The 17,748-nt window shown below is 42.0% G+C and overlaps 1 protein-coding gene across 1 annotated transcript; it reads right to left on the reverse strand.

Annotated features, from left to right (window-relative positions):
* Position 1: 1 nt before the first annotated feature.
* Positions 2–17,699, reverse strand: bckdha (branched chain keto acid dehydrogenase E1 subunit alpha). Its single transcript, XM_047391049.1, has 8 exons — positions 17,418–17,699; positions 12,480–12,656; positions 12,308–12,394; positions 12,112–12,220; positions 5,033–5,194; positions 4,702–4,908; positions 4,482–4,623; positions 2–842 (listed from the first exon to the last, which is right to left on the reverse strand). Exons 1-8 carry the CDS (start codon positions 17,529–17,531, stop codon positions 500–502), a joined length of 1,341 nt encoding a protein of 446 aa, XP_047247005.1. The 5' UTR covers positions 17,532–17,699; the 3' UTR covers positions 2–499.
* Between the last annotated feature and the right edge of the window lie 49 nt (positions 17,700–17,748).

The raw sequence follows: 17,748 nt of genomic DNA on the forward strand, positions 1-17,748 counted from the left end.
CATTGTTTTACAGTTTATTTTCAACAAAACAACCCATTTATGTAATCAGATCTACAGTTGTGGGAAACAGGATATGGTGTAACAGCATCTCAACAAACAAAAACTAATGATGCAGATTATATTATTGAGCAATTCAGATGACATCAATGACACTCAAGGAAATCTGCTCATCAACTGATGTGATGAAAGATACATAGACAAAGGGGGTAAAGATATCCAGATCCTGCTGTCTGATGTCCTTTTTTTTAATGCGTCTGTTGGATCAGCATTCAAAACAAACCAAAATTCCTGGAAGTATTTCATGTATGTGAATTGTGGCTTTTACTTCTACCGTAAGGCACCAAAAACCATTAGAAGTTCTTTCTATATTGTGCGCAGAGTGAAATGACACATCAAAACTGCTCTATGAATACCTTATGTGTTTTGCAGCAGTGTACCACAGCTACTTTCAGTCTTCACACAACCACATTTGTTCACTTAAACGTTGCCACAACTGCGGTTATTTCTCATACAGTTCGAGGGGGTAGTGCTCTTTATACTGCTGGATGTGCCTAAAGAGGGACTCCCTCTGCTTTTCCAGGCTAGGAATCATCTCCTGGTACACGTCAGTGAACAGCAGCTCAGGGTTGGGCTTCAGGCGCCTCTCGGCCCTCTCGAACGCCTCCATCACAGTCTTACGGGACTGTTTTCTCCAGCTGCGCTCGTCATCCTCGCTCCACCAGCTGCGTGCAGTCATGTAGTGCCTCAGCCGGGAAATGGGGTGGTCCTGCTTGTCCCAATAGTTCACCTCGTCCACAGAGCGGTAGGCTGAGCTGTCATCACTTGTGCTGTGATGCCCGATTCTGAGGAAGGTCCAGACATGTCTTTGAGGTATGGCTTTTCAGATTTAAAACATTAAACAGTGAAAGTAGTTTCTCAAAACAACCTGAGAGTATTTCCTCTCCACAACAGCTTGATGTATAATTCAACTGCATAGTGTGCTTCTGTTAGTCAAGAGTGTACCTTTAAATGCATTAATTACAATAAACTTCTTACATAAACCTTAACTCTTGGGCTCTCCCCTTAAAAAGGTTATACGTAAACTAAATATCATTATACAGCAGCTTCTAATGTGTATAAAAATAATTTGGATTAACATGAAAAGTGCAACCAGTCCTCAAGATCTGGTATTCCAAGTCCACTTGTGATTGGTTTTTCAGTTTCTCATGACAACTCATCACCCAGAGGTGCATGCTACAGAGGAGCCAAGTTGCTCACCCTTTGCTCCCAGAGTAAATTTACAATTATATAATTTGTAGTTTTCCTGTCAGATTCCAAACTAAGCAGAAAGTGTTGATTTGCACCTACAGCAGATATAAATCTACAGGTGTTGGACAATGAAACTGAAACACCTGGTTCTAGACCACAATAATTTATTAGTATGGTGTAGGGCCTCCTTTTGCGGCCAATACAGCATAAATTCGTCTTGGGAATGACATACAAGTCCTGCACAGTGGTCAGAGGGATTTTAAGCCATTCTTCTTGCAGGATAGTGGCCAGGTCAATACGTGATACTGGTGGAGGAAAACGTTTCCTGACTCGCTCCTCCAAAACACCCAAAGTGGCTCAATAATATTTAGATCTGGTGACTGTGCAGGCCATGGGAGATGTTCAACTTCACTTTCATGTTCATCAAACCAATCTTTCACCAGTCTTGCTGTGTGTATTGGTGCATTGTCATCCTGATACACGGCACCGCCTTCAGGATACAATGTTTGAACCATTGGATGCACATGGTCCTCAAGAATGGTTCAGTAGTCCTTGGCACACGTATTGGGCCAAGGGAATGCTATGATATGGCAGCACAAACCATCACTGATCCACCCCCATGCTTCACTCTGGGCATGCAACAGTGTGGGTGGTACGCTTCTTTGGGGCTTCTCCACACCGTAACTCTCCCAGATGTGGGGAAAACAGTAAAGGTGGACTCATCAGAGAACAATACATGTTTCACATTGTCCACAGCCCAAGATTTGTGCTCCTTGCACCATTGAAGTTAATCCTGTTGGATGTGGTTCATCCTACTTGGTATTATGCTGACATTACCCTGGATACCGTGGCTCTTGATACATCACAAAGACTTGCTGTCTTGGTCACAGATGCGCCAGCAAGACGTGCACCAACAATTTGTCCTCTTTTGAACTCTGGTATGTCACCCATAATGTTGTGTGCATTTCAATATTTTGAGCAAAACTGTGCTCTTACCCTGCTAATTGAACCTTCACACTCTGCTCTTACTGGTGCAATGTGCAATCAATGAAGACTGGCTACCAGACTGGTCCAATTTAGCCATGAAACCTCCCACACTAAAATGACAGGTGTTTCAGTTTCATTGTCCAACTCCTGTAGGTGTCAAGTATGCTAATTAGCTAAATTAGGCCTAATTTGGAACATCTTAAACCACGAGAAATAGCATTGACGTATATTTCTGCGGGTAGATATTACTGATACAAAAAAAAAGAATTATTCAAAGATAGAAATTTGCCTCAAAAAATCCATACAAAGGGACCGATTTTTATCCAAGTTGTTGCCCATCTTCAGACAATGGTGCCGCAAAGGCTGAGAATTAAAGACTTTCCGATTCTCTAGCAGACATGAGAAATGCAATAGAAAGACGAATAGAAAATGCTGTAGGATGCCAGATTTTAGCTGGCTAACACTACAACTAACACTGATGTTTGAGAGCAACTTGAAAAGGTCAGTAAAGCTCCTGTATCTGCAACAGTGAAGCAGTAAACCGCCTGGAAGACTTAAGCTTATGCGATCTGTTTACATATTAGCTACTTATAGATAGCCATGTTGCAATGTTAAGTCAATCTTTGCTGCCCAGTTGGCACCGTGTTACACTCTGTTTTACAGCGGGTATACATAAACGCGGGAAAATATCCCTCAGCAGACAGCTGCGTCCACTACTTAACAGTGAAGCAATAAAATGACCAGCGTGCTCCCAACATTACTCCTGTTTAGTTGTAAAGGAAATAGCGGCTAATAGTAAAATAATGTAAACTTTAAACATTGGACCCAGACTAGTTTGACAATTATAGCAGAAATCACTCAGCCGTAGCAACCGGCTGATCACCAAAGACAATATGGTGCAAAATGACAAGAAACAAAAACTGAAAGGTATGCTGCCAAGCACATTTGCATGGAGCAGATCCGTGTTAAAACTTGTTTAACCCACTTTAGAATATAACTATCTTTGATGTCACTCTATCACTGAAGATAAACGTATCAGCACTACACTGACAGGCAAGTGAAAGTACACAGAAACACACTAAAGATAAGCAATCATAGTAAAAAATAAAATACTAAGTAATATTTTGTCTAATGTTTTGTAATCCAGGGAAGCAAAACTTTTAAATTGTATATTTTTCTAAATTGGTGATAAATTTCTATTTACTGGTTTGGAAAATTGCCAAATTGTGATTGATAATATTTTCTGCAATTTATTAGAAAGAACACTGCACCAAAAAAAAAAGGGCCGCCGAAAATGGTATTGAGTTTAAAGGTGTTGTGACAATGCATTTCTATACATACTGTCAATCTAATCTAGTACACTTTTCTATAGAAGCTTTCCCCTTTTAGTGGTAATTTGATTCGAACAAGGAACCATTTCAAACATTTGAGACTGATTTGAGAGTAATTACGTCAAACAAATGATTTTCGAGGATTTCTCCTTGACAAGAATTTGTTATTCAAATCCAACAGCACTGTCTGCTTCTGGTTGTCAGGAACACACCTTAAGATGTAAAATGAACTTTAGAAGTGAAATCCCAACTTTCCGAGGCTGCCCTCATAAAAACAGGTCATATTTCATTTTGGTGTCAACATATCTTTTATTGTGCTTAAATACATTTACATCAGTCGCCTGTTTTGCATCACACACCTTTTAGCAACTTATTAAAGGTCATTTTTTATTCTTTTCGCCTTTCACTACTTGACTGTTATGTTTAACTTCAGAATAAGCATGGAATGGAGTGTGTGAAAAATGGCAAGACGTAGACATATAAGGCAGAAAGTAAAACAGATCAAACTATGCTGCTTTTTTTTAATAACTTTTACTGGTTTCATTTTTTTCCTACTTATAAGCAGTAGGAAAAATTGGCTTTCTTGTCTATTTTATATATTTTTGTTTTAAAGCCTTTATTACAGATTTTAATAATAAAAATAAGGTGTTTTGGCTCAAGATTTCCTGCTTTGAGGAGCTCATCAAGGGCTGTGCCATGAGGAAGGGTGGATTTAGGTTTGATCACAGTCTTTCAAATGTCAAAAACAAAACTTTTTTTTTTTAAATTGACCAAACTAAAAAAGTCTATCTAGAAACCCCTGAATCTTGCCACTAAGAGAAAGAGAGTAGACAGAAAAAGGACAAATATTCCTAATAAACAGAGCTGTGATTGCTCACAAAGACCCTTAATGTTGCTCAGCATGTCATTACTAACCTGTAAGTCATTGCCTCGATAAGGAAAGGCTGGTTTTCAGCCACAGCCCTGCGCCGTGCTTCCTTTGTGGCGTTGTACACGGCAAACACATCGTTCCCATCAACGCGAATGGACAGCATGCCATAACCAGGCCCACGAGCAGCTGTTGGAGGGAATTAAAGGCGTGATTGAACTATTCAGATCCTAAATCGGTCTCAACAGAAACCCCACTCGGGCTTACCGATGCCGTCCCCCCTGTACTGCTCGTTGGTCGGGGTAGAGATCGCGTAGCCGTTGTTGCGACAGAAGAATATCAGCGGGCACTCGAGAGTTGCTGAGAAGTTGAATCCGGCGTGGGCATCCCCTTCACTGGCTGCTCCCTCCCCGAAATAACAGATCACGGCACGGTTTGTGTTCTCCCGCTTCAGTGCGTACGCAGCTCCAGTCGCTGACAAAAACAGGATCATGATTATAACGAGTCGTGAAAATACAGATTTCTTACCTTTCTGCTTTTTTGTCACAGCACTGTCTACATTTACAAAGTTGGGGTAAAAGTAGATATGCAGCCTCACCTTGAGGAATCTGTGTGGCCAAAGGAGACGAGATTGTGACAAAATTCCGTTCTTTGCAGCCATAGTGGACAGGCATCTGTCGGCCCTTCCCGAGGTCATCAGCATTGGCGTAACACTGAGCCATGAAGAGATCCAGAGGGAAACCACGGTACATCAGCACTCCTGTTGGGCCACATGGAAATACTTATACATGAAAACCCCAAATATTCATGGTAATTAAGACTTCTAATGGGACGATGTTTGCCTCAAATACAGAGCATTGCTTACGTTCATTCATCTTGAACTTTTTTACATTGTGTTAAATTACAACCAAAGACTTCAATGTATTTTATTCAGCTTTTATGTGATAGACCTGGAGTGCCATAGTCAAGTCCTCAAGAGCTGCCATCTTCCCTTCTTCACACTTGAATCGAATAAATGGCTCTTCACCAGGCCTTTGCAGAGCTGAGTGGCATGCTGATGAGGGAGTTCAGCAATTTGATTAAATATTTTTTTTTCTTCGAGCAAGTATGCATACAAAAGTTGCAGGACATTAGCTCTCGAGGACTGGACCTACACAAGGTGGCGTACAATCCTCAAGTAAAAGGATAGAGATCCACCAATGTGAAAATTTAGGCAGATATCGCTATCTGGTACTAATATTACTGTTATGGCCGATAAGCGGTATTATATACATTTCCCTGCCCTTTTGACCGCATGAAAAAAACGACCACACCGGGGACTTTGCTTCTCTGCTTCAGTTAACCATCACCATCACAAAACCAAAGAAATGCCACGTTGCCAACCCCCTCTCCTGGCAAAACACATACAGAAACAGCAAGCAACAAGATGGAAATCCTGTTAAATGCAGAACAGGATTTTAAATTCTCTTTCTGACATATAAAGCCATTAATATTCAATATCTATTGTACAGTGGAGATCTGATATGTTCCTAACAGAGCACTTTGCTCCAAGACTGCAGGTTTACTGGTGGTTCCTAGAGTCTCTAGAAGTAGAATGGGAGGCAGATCCTTTAGTTATCAGGCTCCTCTCCTGTGGAACCAGCTCCCGGTTTTAGTCCGTGAGGCAGACATCCTGTTTAAGACTAGGTTTAAAACGTTCCTTTTTGGTAGAGCTTATAGTTAGACTGGCCAGAGCTAACGTAGTTATGCTGCTATAGGTTTAGGCTGCTGGAGGACATAATAACCACTTTTCTTCACTCTGCTACATTCTCCTACTACTCTCCAATTTTGCATTATTTGCTGTTATTTCAGTTTTGAAACATAATGTTCTCACTCTGTTTTTCTGTTCATAGAAGCTACATCTGGCCTGGCATGTTTAGCTGTGAGACCTTTATGGCGGTGGGCATTGGCCAAGCTACTGCTGCACGTTTCACCTCGCTTTTACTACGACTAACTGTATGTGCTCCCTTTCATCCTACAGACTTGAAAACTGCCTCAAATCTGACCTGCTTAGCTGTGTTCCTCTCCTAGATGAAGCCACTAAAGCAGCTACTACTGAAATTAACGTTTACTTTTCTTCTGAAATCCTCAGTCGGTCGTGGCAGATGGCCGCTCACACTGAGCCTGGTTCTGGTTGTGCTGGAGGATTCTTTCGGTTAAAAGGAGATTTTTTCTTTCCACTGTCGTTTTTTTTTTAGTGCCTTTAGATGATATGTGTAGCAAATTGCTGCCATATAAATAAGATTCTTAAGTGTATTTATGTCTGGACTTTGACTAGGCCATTCTAACATGTTTTTAACTAAATTCAATTCAAAATTCAATTCAAAAATACTTTATTAATCCCAAAGGGAAATTAAATGTTGTTATAGCTCATATTATGAACGTTTCCTCAAAGAGCCGTTGTAGATGCTGATGGCTGTGGGCAGGAAGGATCTCCTGTAGTGCTCCGTCTTACAGCAGATCTGAAGAAGCCTCTGACTGAAGACACTGTGTTGTTGTAGGACAGTCTCATGAAGAGGATGCTCAGTGTTCTCCATAATGTTCTTCATTTTATGAAGAATCCGTCTTTCCACAATGATCTCCAGAGGTTCCAGAGGAGTCCCCAGAACAGAGCCAGCCTTCTTTATCAGCTTGTTGAGCTTTTTTAAGTCCCTGGCTCTGATGCTGCTTCCCCAGCAAATGATGGCAGAAGAGATCAGACTCTCCACAACAGACTTATAGAAGATATGCAGCATCTTGCTGCAAACACCAAAGGACCTAAGCTTCCTCAAGAAGTACAGTCTGCTCTGTCCCTTCTTGTAGTTGGCTTCACTGTTGCATCTCCACTCTGGTCTGTTGTCCAGGTGAACACCGAGGTATGTATACAGGCCCTTCTCAAAATATTAGCATATTGTGATAAAGTTCATTATTTTCCATAATGTCATGATGAAACTTTAACATTCATATATTTTAGATTCATTGCACACTAACTGAAATATTTCAGGTCTTTTATTGTCTTAATACGGATGATTTTGGCATACAGCTCATGAAAACCCAAAATTCCTATCTCACAAAATTAGCATATCATTAAAAGGGTCTCTAAACGAGCTATGAACCTCATCATCTGAATCAACGAGTTAACTCTAAACACCTGCAAAAGATTCCTGAGGCCTTTAAAACTTCCAGCCTGGTTCATCACTCAAAACCCCAATCATGGGCAAGACTGCCGACCTGACTGCTGTCCAGAAGGCCACTATTGACACCCTCAAGCAAGGGGGTAAGACACAGAAAGAAATTTCTGAACGAATAGGCTGTTCCCAGAGTGCTGTATCAAGGCACCTCAGTGGGAAGTCTGTGGGAAGGAAAAAGTGTGGCAGAAAACGCTGCACAACGAGAAAAGGTGACCGGACCCTGAGGAAGATTGTGGAGAAGGGCCGATTCCAGACCTTGGGGGACCCGCGGAAGCAGTGGACTGAGTCTGAAGTAGAAACATCCAGAGCCACCGTGCACAGGCGTGTGCAGGAAATGGGCTACAGGTGCCGCATTCCCCAGGTCAAGCCACTTTTGAACCAGAAACAGCGGCAGAAGCGCCTGACCTGGGCTACAGAGAAGCAGCACTGGACTGTTGCTCAGTGGTCCAAAGTACTTTTTTCGGATTAAAGCAAATTCTGCATGTCATTCGGAAATCAAGGTGCCAGAGTCTGGAGGAAGACTGGGGAGAAGGAAATGCCAAAATGCCAGAAGTCCAGTGTCAAGTACCCACAGTCAGTGATGGTCTGGGGTGCCGTGTCAGCTGCTGGTGTTGGTCCACTGTGTTTTATCAAGGGCAGGGTCAATGCAGCTAGCTATCAGGAGATTTTGGAGCACTTCATGCTTCCATCTGCTGAAAAGCTTTATGGAGATGAAGATTTCATTTTTCAGCATGACCTGGCACCTGCTCACAGTGCCAAAACCACTGGTAAATGGTTTACTGACCATGGTATCACTGTGCTCAATTGGCCTGCCAACTCTCCTGACCTGAACCCCATAGAGAATCTGTGGGATATTGTGAAGAGAACGTTGAGAGACTCAAGACCCAACACTCTGGATGAGCTAAAGGTTGCTATCGAAGCATCCTGGGCCTCCATAAGACCTCAGCAGTGCCACAGGCTGATTGCCTCCATGCCACGCCGCATTGAAGCAGTCATTTCTGCAAAAGGATTCCCGACCAAGTATTGAGTGCATAACTGTACATGATTATTTGAAGGTTGACGTTTTTTGTATTAAAAACACTTTTCTTTTATTGGTCGGATGAAATATGCTAATTTTGTGAGATAGGAATTTTGGGTTTTCATGAGCTGTATGCCAAAATCATCCGTATTAAGACAATAAAAGACCTGAAATATTTCAGTTAGTGTGCAATGAATCTAAAATATATGAATGTTAAATTTTCATCATGACATTATGGAAAATAATGAACTTTATCACAATATGTTAATATTTTGAGAAGGACCTGTACTCCTCCACCACCTCCACTTCTCCCATGATAGAAATAGTTTTTGACTTATTCCTGTTTCTCTTAAAATCTACAATCATTTCCTTTGTTTTAGTCACGTTCAAAATGAGATGATTGTTTCCACACCATGCCACAAAGCGGTCCACCACCTTCCTGTACTCAGCTTCTTGTCCATCTCTGATCCACCCCACGACTGCAGAATCATCCGAGTATTTCTGCAGATGACAGGAGTCTGTCTTGTACTGGAAGTCTGAGGTGTACAGAGTAAAAGGAATGGTGAGAGTACAGTCCCCTGTGGTGCTCCTGTGCTGCTGACTACCTGGTTAGACTCACAACCCTTCAGTCTCACAAACTCTGGTCTGTTTGTCAGGTAATCTTTGATCCAGGAGATTGTTGAGTCTTCTGGAGTTTCTGACAAAGCAAATCAGGTTGGATTGTATTAAATGCACTGGAGAAATCAAAGAACATGATCCTCACAGTGCTGCTGGCTTTGTCCAGTTGACAGTGGGTTTGTTGAAGCAGGTGTATGATGGCATCTTCAACTCCAACTCCACAGCGATAAGCAAACTGAAGGAGGTCCTGATGGTTTACTGTTTGCTTACTCAGGTGGGCCAACAGGAGTCTCTCTAGGACCTTCATGATGTGAGATGTCAGGGGAACAGGTCTATAGTCATTGAGGACTGATGGGTGAGTTTTCTTTGGTACCGGAACAAGACAGGAGGTCTTCCACAACACCGGAACCTTCTTCTGGGCCAGGCTAAGGTTGAAGAGGTGCTGCAGAATCCCACAGAGCTGCTCTGCACAGGCCTTCAGGACTCTAGGGCTGACATGATCTGGACCTGCAGCCTTATTCCTATTCAGTCTCTCCAGTTGTCTCTTCACCTGACTTCTTGAGACACACAGGTGGAAGGGGGAAGCAAAGGAAGCATCAGCATCTTCTGATATGGTTGAAGGCAAACGTGTAGAAGCAGAAGGGTCTAGGGCTGAGGTGGATGATAAAAAATGTGAGGTGTTACTGGACAGCTGTGGGTCCTGTGGGTCAAAGGAAGGTGGAATGTCTGTTTGGCTGTGAGCAGGAGAGGAAGATGCGAAGCTTGTTTCTGAACTGAACCTATTGAAGAATGTGTTCAGTTCATTGGCTCTGTCCAGACCTCCATCGGTCTGATCATCCTTCTGCTTGAAGCCTGTGATCTTCTTCATCCCTGACCACACATCTTTGATTTTGTTTTGCTGGAGCTTGCTCTCCAGCTTCTTCTTGTACACCTCCTTGCTGTCTCTTATCTTGACCTTAAGTTGCTTCTGTATAATCCTCAATCATTCTCTGTCTCCCTCTCTGAAGGCTCTTTTTTTCTTGTTAAACAGGTCCTTCAGGTCACTGGTGATCCAAGGTTTGATATTGGGGAAGCATCTCACGGTTCTGGTGGGGATGATGTTATCCACACAGAAGTTTATATAGTCGGTTACACACTCAGTCATGGCATTGATGTCCTCTCCATGTGGCTGGCACAGTGCGTCCCAGTGTGTTGCCTCAAAGCAACCTTGCAGAACTTCTTCAGCTTCCTGTGACCATTTTCTCACAGTCCTCTTTATTACAGGTTGCCTCTGAACAAGGGGCTTATATTTCGAGCAGAGAAAAACAAGATCTGATTTGCCTAGAGGAGGTCTTGCTGTAGAGGTGTATGAATCCTTGACATTTGCATAAAACAAATCCAATGTTTTGTTTTCTCTGGTAGATCAGCTGACAAACTGTTGAAACGTTGGAAGTGTAGCAGAGAGTGAAGCATGGTTAAAATCAACAGAAATTGCCACAAAAGCATTGGGGTTTTGTGTCTGTAGCTTAGCAACAACTGAGCTGGTGGCATCACATGCAGTGTCAGCAACAGTGGAAGGTGGAACGTAAACTGTTGCCAAAATAACACTGGTGAACTCTCTGGGTAAATAATATGGACGAAAACCTACTGCCAACAGTTCAATATCTGGACTGCAGAGATGACACTTCACAGTTACATGTCCTGGATTACACCATCTGTTGTTCACAAGTACTGCCAGTCCACCTCCTTTACATTTGCTGCTCCTCCTTAAATCTTTGTCTGCTCGTATGGTTAAAAAGCCTGGCAGAAAGACACTGGAGTCGGGGATATGATCCTGCAGCCATGTCTCAGTAAAACACATGATAAACTACTCCACTGCAAATCTGGCTGAATGTTTAGGGTTATTTTGCAGGAAGGAGAACCTCCTATCTAGTCTCAAGCTTTTTGCAGCCTCTAACAGGTCTGTTACCAGTTTCACTGTTGCTGCTGAAAAAAAGAAACCCCATAGCCTGACGCTGCCACTACCAATGGGAATAGTATGTTTAGAGTTTTCTGCCACACATGGGCTTCTGCAAAAAGGCTAAAACGTTTCATTTTGGTTAGATCGGGGCGCGGCGCTGGTGGTGTAGGTATTAAATGAGCGACCATGTGCAGAGGCCATAGTCCCAAATGCAGCTGTCCTGTGTTCGAGTACCGGACCCGGTGCTGATTGTCTCTCCCTCTCTTTGCACTCTTTCCTGTTTGCCTACTGTCGGAAAAATGAAAAAATAAAGGCCTCTAGTGCCACAAAAAATAAATAAATAAATAAAAAAAGGTCAGGTCTGTGGAGGACATGACTAAAAGTTGTCCCATCTCCCACCTGGTGTTGTAACTAAAATGACAGAGTGCAGGAGTTCTGCATTTCAGTTCTTGTGAAGTATAAAATGTCCTGGCCAGAAAAGCTGTTGTTCTGGTTCTTGCCGCCTTAAGCAAATTAACAAGTTTCTCTAACCCTGGCCCAAAAGTTTCTGGATTTTCAACTCATGTATAAGTTTTCTTCCACATCAATTCTGCACTATTTTGTGTTGTTCTACCACATACAGATCCACTAAAATACATGGTGGTTGTAATTTGACAAAATGTGAAATACCTTTAAGGGTGTGCAAACTTATGCAGTTGTTTAAGTATAAAAAAGGAACACAAACTAGCCTGTTTGCATGAAGTGAAAAACAACCTTCAGGCAACAAGTTTGTGCTTTGCACGGTGCTGTTTGAAATGTTAAAAGGTCACAAAGTATAAGAGCAGCTTTATCAATCATCCAACTGTTTCCATAAACACAAATTCAACAATCACAACCTGCAGGATGAAACTTACCAGCTTCTCTGTATTGACCAAAAACCAAATCATTAGACTCTAGAGCAGCAGCACTGCCAATGTGTGTCCCCTCCTCTCCATAGTTGGTCATGTAGAAGGAGATTCGACCCTGAAACAGACACAAATAATCACATTTTTGACATCAAATTCCACCTGTTCTCTGGTTAAACTATGAAGTAAAAAATGAAAACCCTACCTGTCTCTGTGACTCATAAAGAATCCGGTCCATTGTGTTCAGCAGCGTCATCTTCTGATAAAAATTTAACACAGTCTCTTTGGAGAGCTGAACGGGAAAGAAACAGCTTTACTGGAGTAGACCTCCTAATGTGCACTTTTAACAATGACACATGTAGGTAGACTGGCTTTACCTGAGGGTCCTCAGAGGGGTTGATTATGTTGCCTTGCCTGTCCATCACCCGGTACACTGCGATCCCAGAAATAACATTGGGCTGAATGAATTCAAGATGGTCCACAAACTCTGCTGAGGCTCCAGGAAACTGGGGCTTTTCCAGAGAGGAGTCAAAGGGCTGCTGCTGATGCATGGCCTGAAGGAGTAAAAGCAAGGATATTAAGAAAAAGAAAATTCAAACTCTTCCTTTGAAGATGTAATTTATATTTTCATGAAAGTATCCAAATACATTAAAAATGTACAGATCTGACTGGACTTTTTGTAATCCTTGATACAATATTTTTACAATTAAACCAACATACTATTTGTTTACATAAAATAAGAAAGAAACTAAGTGGAAACTCCATGAAGAGTCTTCACACAGCTCCAAAATAAATGATGCTTTACTTAAAGACAAGGGGAATGTCTGAGTAATCAACGGCTATGTTTAAGTTTACACTTACTACAAGCCTACCTCCTGAATTTCTGTTATTCTGTTACTGAGACTACAAAGACTCCTAAAACCAACTGATCAAGCTTAGCTGCTTCCCTCTGAGTGGCGCCACAGGTCAACAAAAACAAGAACAGACTCGGATGAAGCTTAACATGGTCATTATCTGATTTGCCCACCTCAGACAGACTTGGACTATCAGAACCTTTCTACTATGAACACAAAACTCTGAACAAATTACTAAAAACTGCAACATAACACAAAATCACACTTATGGAGAATATTCAGTCCACAAGGCAAAACAACTTTACATATATTTTTACATATTAAATCATTTTATTTACATGCTAGTGGTTTTACTCTGTATTTTCTGTGTGTCTCTTCCTTGCAAAGGAACAGCTGGAAAAAAAATGTTTTACAGTTATTGAAAGAAACAATGAATGCATTGAAGAGCAATGGTTTAATTAAGATGTTACACGTTAGAAATCAGTGACGGGTTACGTATTCATTACTATGGTCAAATAACCAAAACCCGACACATCAAATATAAGCATCAGTGGTGCCAGGAGCCGAGAAAGGTAGAGCAGGCAGTCATTGGAGCATCTGACAGTTGACAATAAGTGAATGTCACCAAACACAGAGGATGCCTCATAGATACACTGGACTCAATCACCAGGACTTTGATAAGAATCAGATTTTAGGCTGGAATGAGGTTGGGTGGTCATAGCGTGTGAACATACAACTTAATTTCTAAAGCATTTTAACACAACATAACAGCTGACCAAGTGCTGTAAAAAATGCAAGAAAGAGAACAACAATAGAGCAATAAAACATCTATACATTACCACATAGCAGCTCTAGAAAATTTAAAATAGCACAGGTACATACAAAAGTGTTAAAGATTAAAACACAGAAAAAAATCTGGGTTAAACGCCAAGGAGAAAAAGACATTTTACAACCAAAGCGTTTTTCTCCTTTGAATTTTCTTCAGGATAGTCAAAAGCATCTGGTCAGCTGATCCAAGTGTGGGAAAGGCAGTGAGTTTGTAGCTCTGAGAAATGTTTAGTTTATATTAAGGCGTAGGGAGTCTTCTAGTGGTGATGAACACTGGTAAGAGTGCTCTTTGGTTTGAAATGCGCAACACTTTAATCAGTCCGATACAAAGCCAGGTCATGTAATCAGCATCAGCAGCTCAATGTGTGCGTAGCTGACCAAACACCACATACATATATACATATCCCAATATATGTAAATATGGGGGCTGCTGTTTGCCATCTGTTCGATGATTAAAGGACCCTAAAGTTATTCCAGCATCCAGTCTGTGCTCCTTACCGCCACCCTGGGCGGATATCAACACCAGAACTAGCACCTATACAGTCCTTAATTATAACAGACATTGCTATCGTACACTAAGAGCATGCCCTGGCATGTCAAGGTGAAGCAGCTCGGCTAAGTAAGAAGGGCCAAGACCATTAAGGGGCTTAAAAACAAATCAAAATTTTAAAATGAATTCGAAACCATTGAAGGGAGACAAAAACCTGAGTTATCGTTTGCTTGTGCCAGTTAAAAAACACGAAGCAGCGCTTTGCAGTCAAAAGACAGTTATAATTATCCAGACGTGAGGTGATAAATGATCAGTGTCTCTAGTTGGCGTCTAGACAGAAGTAGCTTGACTTTTGACAGCTGTCTCAACTGAAAGAAGGAGGACTTCACCACAGCGTTGAAACGTGAGTCACATTTTAGGCTGGGGTCCATTTTTACACCTAAATTGGTGATGCTGGATTTTTCATGTGGGGTCAGAGAGAAAAGGTCAAAGGAATAGATGCAGTTGGAGTCATTAGATTTAAAAAGCATGACCCCAGTCAACCACTGTAACAGCAGGATGCCCCAACTGGTTGAAAGTACACAATATTCAGTCATTACACACGGTACAATATATATGCATTTATCCCTGTTAGGTTTGATGATTAGGGCTCAAACTTAATATAAACCCAAAGTTTAGATTCTCACAAACTTAGAATATTACACACTACTTAAAATTATGATTTTTAAGACTGAAATGTTATGGACGTGTTATGGCCTTGACAATAATTGGGAAGAAGCTTATTGAAACCCTCCTCAAGGAAAGTATAACCACAAAATGTTGGTGCTACTGAAGCTGGCTGTCCACAGAGTGCTATATCCAAGCATAATCATGGAAAGTTGAGTGGAAGAAAAATGTGTGTTGGGAAAAGGTGAACAATAAACATGGATAACATAATCCCATTGAAGAGTTTGGAGAAAAGCTACAAGGCATGGGCTGCTGCTAAAGTCAGAGACACACCACACAGACATGAGTTACAACTGTCAGCTTCCTTGTGCTAAGCCACTCCTAAGCCAGGGACAATATCGGAAATGTATTCCATGGCCTAATGGCAAAAAGAGACTAGGACAGTGGTTCTCAGGACCTGGCTGTCAAGGCCCACGGCCCTGCATGTTCTGGGTCTTTCCCTACTGCCACAAATCTGACTTAAATGAATGGGTGTGTTGGAGTAGGGACACGTCTAAAAGATGAAGAATTGTAGGCCCTGAAGACCAGGCACCAAGACCCCTGGACTGGGCCATTGCTCAGTGGTCCAAGATTCTCTTCAGAAAAAAAGTAAATTTGGCATTTTATTTGGAAATCAAGATCCCCGAGTCTGAAGGAAAGAGTGGAGAGGCACAAATCCAGGTTGCTTGATGTCCAGAGTGAAGTTTCCATAGTCAGTGTTGATTTGGGGAGAAATATCATCTGACTTTAAAATTGTCATAAAAACCCCCACCTGAAATATATAACAGAGTAAAGAATTGTATTTATTCTGTTTCTTGAACTGAACTATTGAAGTAAATTAACTTGTCTACAAAATTGAAATTTATTACCACACACCTGTCCAACTGCTCGTTAACGCAAATTTCTAATCAGCCAATCACATGGCAGCAAGTCAATGCATTTAGGCATGTAGACATGGTCAAGACGATCTGCTGCAGTTCAAACCGAGCATCAGAATGTGGAAGAAAGGTGATTTAAGTGACTTTGAACGTGGCATGGTTGTTGGTGCCAAACGCCTGGTCTAAGTATTTGAGAAACTGCTGATCTACTGGGATTTTCACGCACTACCATCTCTAGGATTTACAGAGAATGGTCCAAAAAAGAGAAAATATCCAGTGAGCGGCAGTTCTGTGGGCGCAAATGCCTTGCTGATGCCAGAGGTCAGAGGAGAATGGCCAGACTGGTTCAAGCTGATAGAAAGGCAACAGTAACTCAAATAACCACTCGTTACAACCAAGGCATACAGAAGAGCATCTCTGAATGCACAACACGTCGAACCTTGAGGCCGATGGGCTACAGCAGCAGAAGACCACACCGGGTGCCACTCCTGTCAGCTATCAGGAAACTGAGGCTACAGTTCACACAGGCTCACCAAAATTGGACAATAGAAGATTGGAAAAACATTGCCTGGTCTGATGAGTCTCGATTTCTGCTGCATCATTCAGATGGTAGGGTCAGAATTTGGCATCAACAACATGTAAGCATGGATCCATCCTGCCTTGTATCAACGGTTCAGGCTGGTGGTGGTGGTGTAATGGTGTGGTTGATATTTTCTTGGCACACTTTGGGCCCCTTAGTACTAACTGATCATCATGTCAACGCCACAGCCTACCTGAGTATTGTTGCTGACCATGTCCATCCTTTTATGACCACAGTGTACCCATCTTCTGATGGTTACTTCCAGCAGGATAATGCACCATGTCATAAAGCACGAACAATCTCAGCAAGGTGTACCTAATAAAGTGGCCGGTGAGTGTATATACTCTTTGGAAAACCCTGCAGTAAATAGTTTCTTCACTACATTTACAGCTCATATTTTCTTACTGTGATTTTTAATTAGTACATTAAAAGCATCATAAACTGTGTCCTACGTTTATAACAAAGCTTTAAGTCAACACCGGTACCTGGCCGCCCTTTAGGTGTTATACAATTTCTGGTACCAGGTTGTTTAGAGTCCTCACGCCCCTTTGTTTGACCAATAGGAAGGGAGCAACCCAAAATCTTAGCCGGGTCAGCTAGCAACATAGCTAGCGTCAGAGTTCGAACAAGAAATGCAAACTAGCTCACAAAAAAACCTAACTGATAGTGGGATCTTATTAATGGATTAACATTATGTTAGTGTGTCGTCACATGACTGCTTTGGAGGGACATCATAAGAGAGGTACGTTAGAACCGAGAAGATGCTAAAATAACTATCTGGTTTACAACTACCGCGAGAACCCAAGTCAACGCGTTCCTGTAGTTTCTTGCATTCCTGAAGACAAATAATAAGCTCGCCGTCACCCTCTTATTTCCATGTACACCGCCTGTCCTCGGCCTCTAGTGACCTCTTCAGGACACAAACAACTAAAGCGGCTGTAGACTTTATTGTAACTTAAATTAAAGAAGTTTAAACTCACAGTGACTCTGAAGGACCTCCGCTGCAGCAGCCTCAGCGCCTTACGTGCAGCCGTTTGACGAACAGCATGGAAACAGAGCCCTGACATTCTGCTCATACTGCTTATAGCCGCCATTTAAACTCCTCAGACGCTTGTTTGAACTCCCAGAGACAGTAATGCTAAACCGTTGCGGTAATGTGTTTGACTTGAACAACAGGATAAACAAAACGCTTCTAGACGCTCCACTGCTCCCACCCGCTCTACTTCTTCTTCGGGTAGGTAGGGCTAGATGACAAGATGCTGCCCCCTTCAGTCCAGAAAGCAACGTTCTTCTTCCTGGGCTGTTTATGGC

This window comes from Girardinichthys multiradiatus, chromosome 18 (assembly GCF_021462225.1).
Source record: "Girardinichthys multiradiatus isolate DD_20200921_A chromosome 18, DD_fGirMul_XY1, whole genome shotgun sequence".
Classification (NCBI taxonomy): Eukaryota; Metazoa; Chordata; class Actinopteri; order Cyprinodontiformes; family Goodeidae; genus Girardinichthys; species Girardinichthys multiradiatus.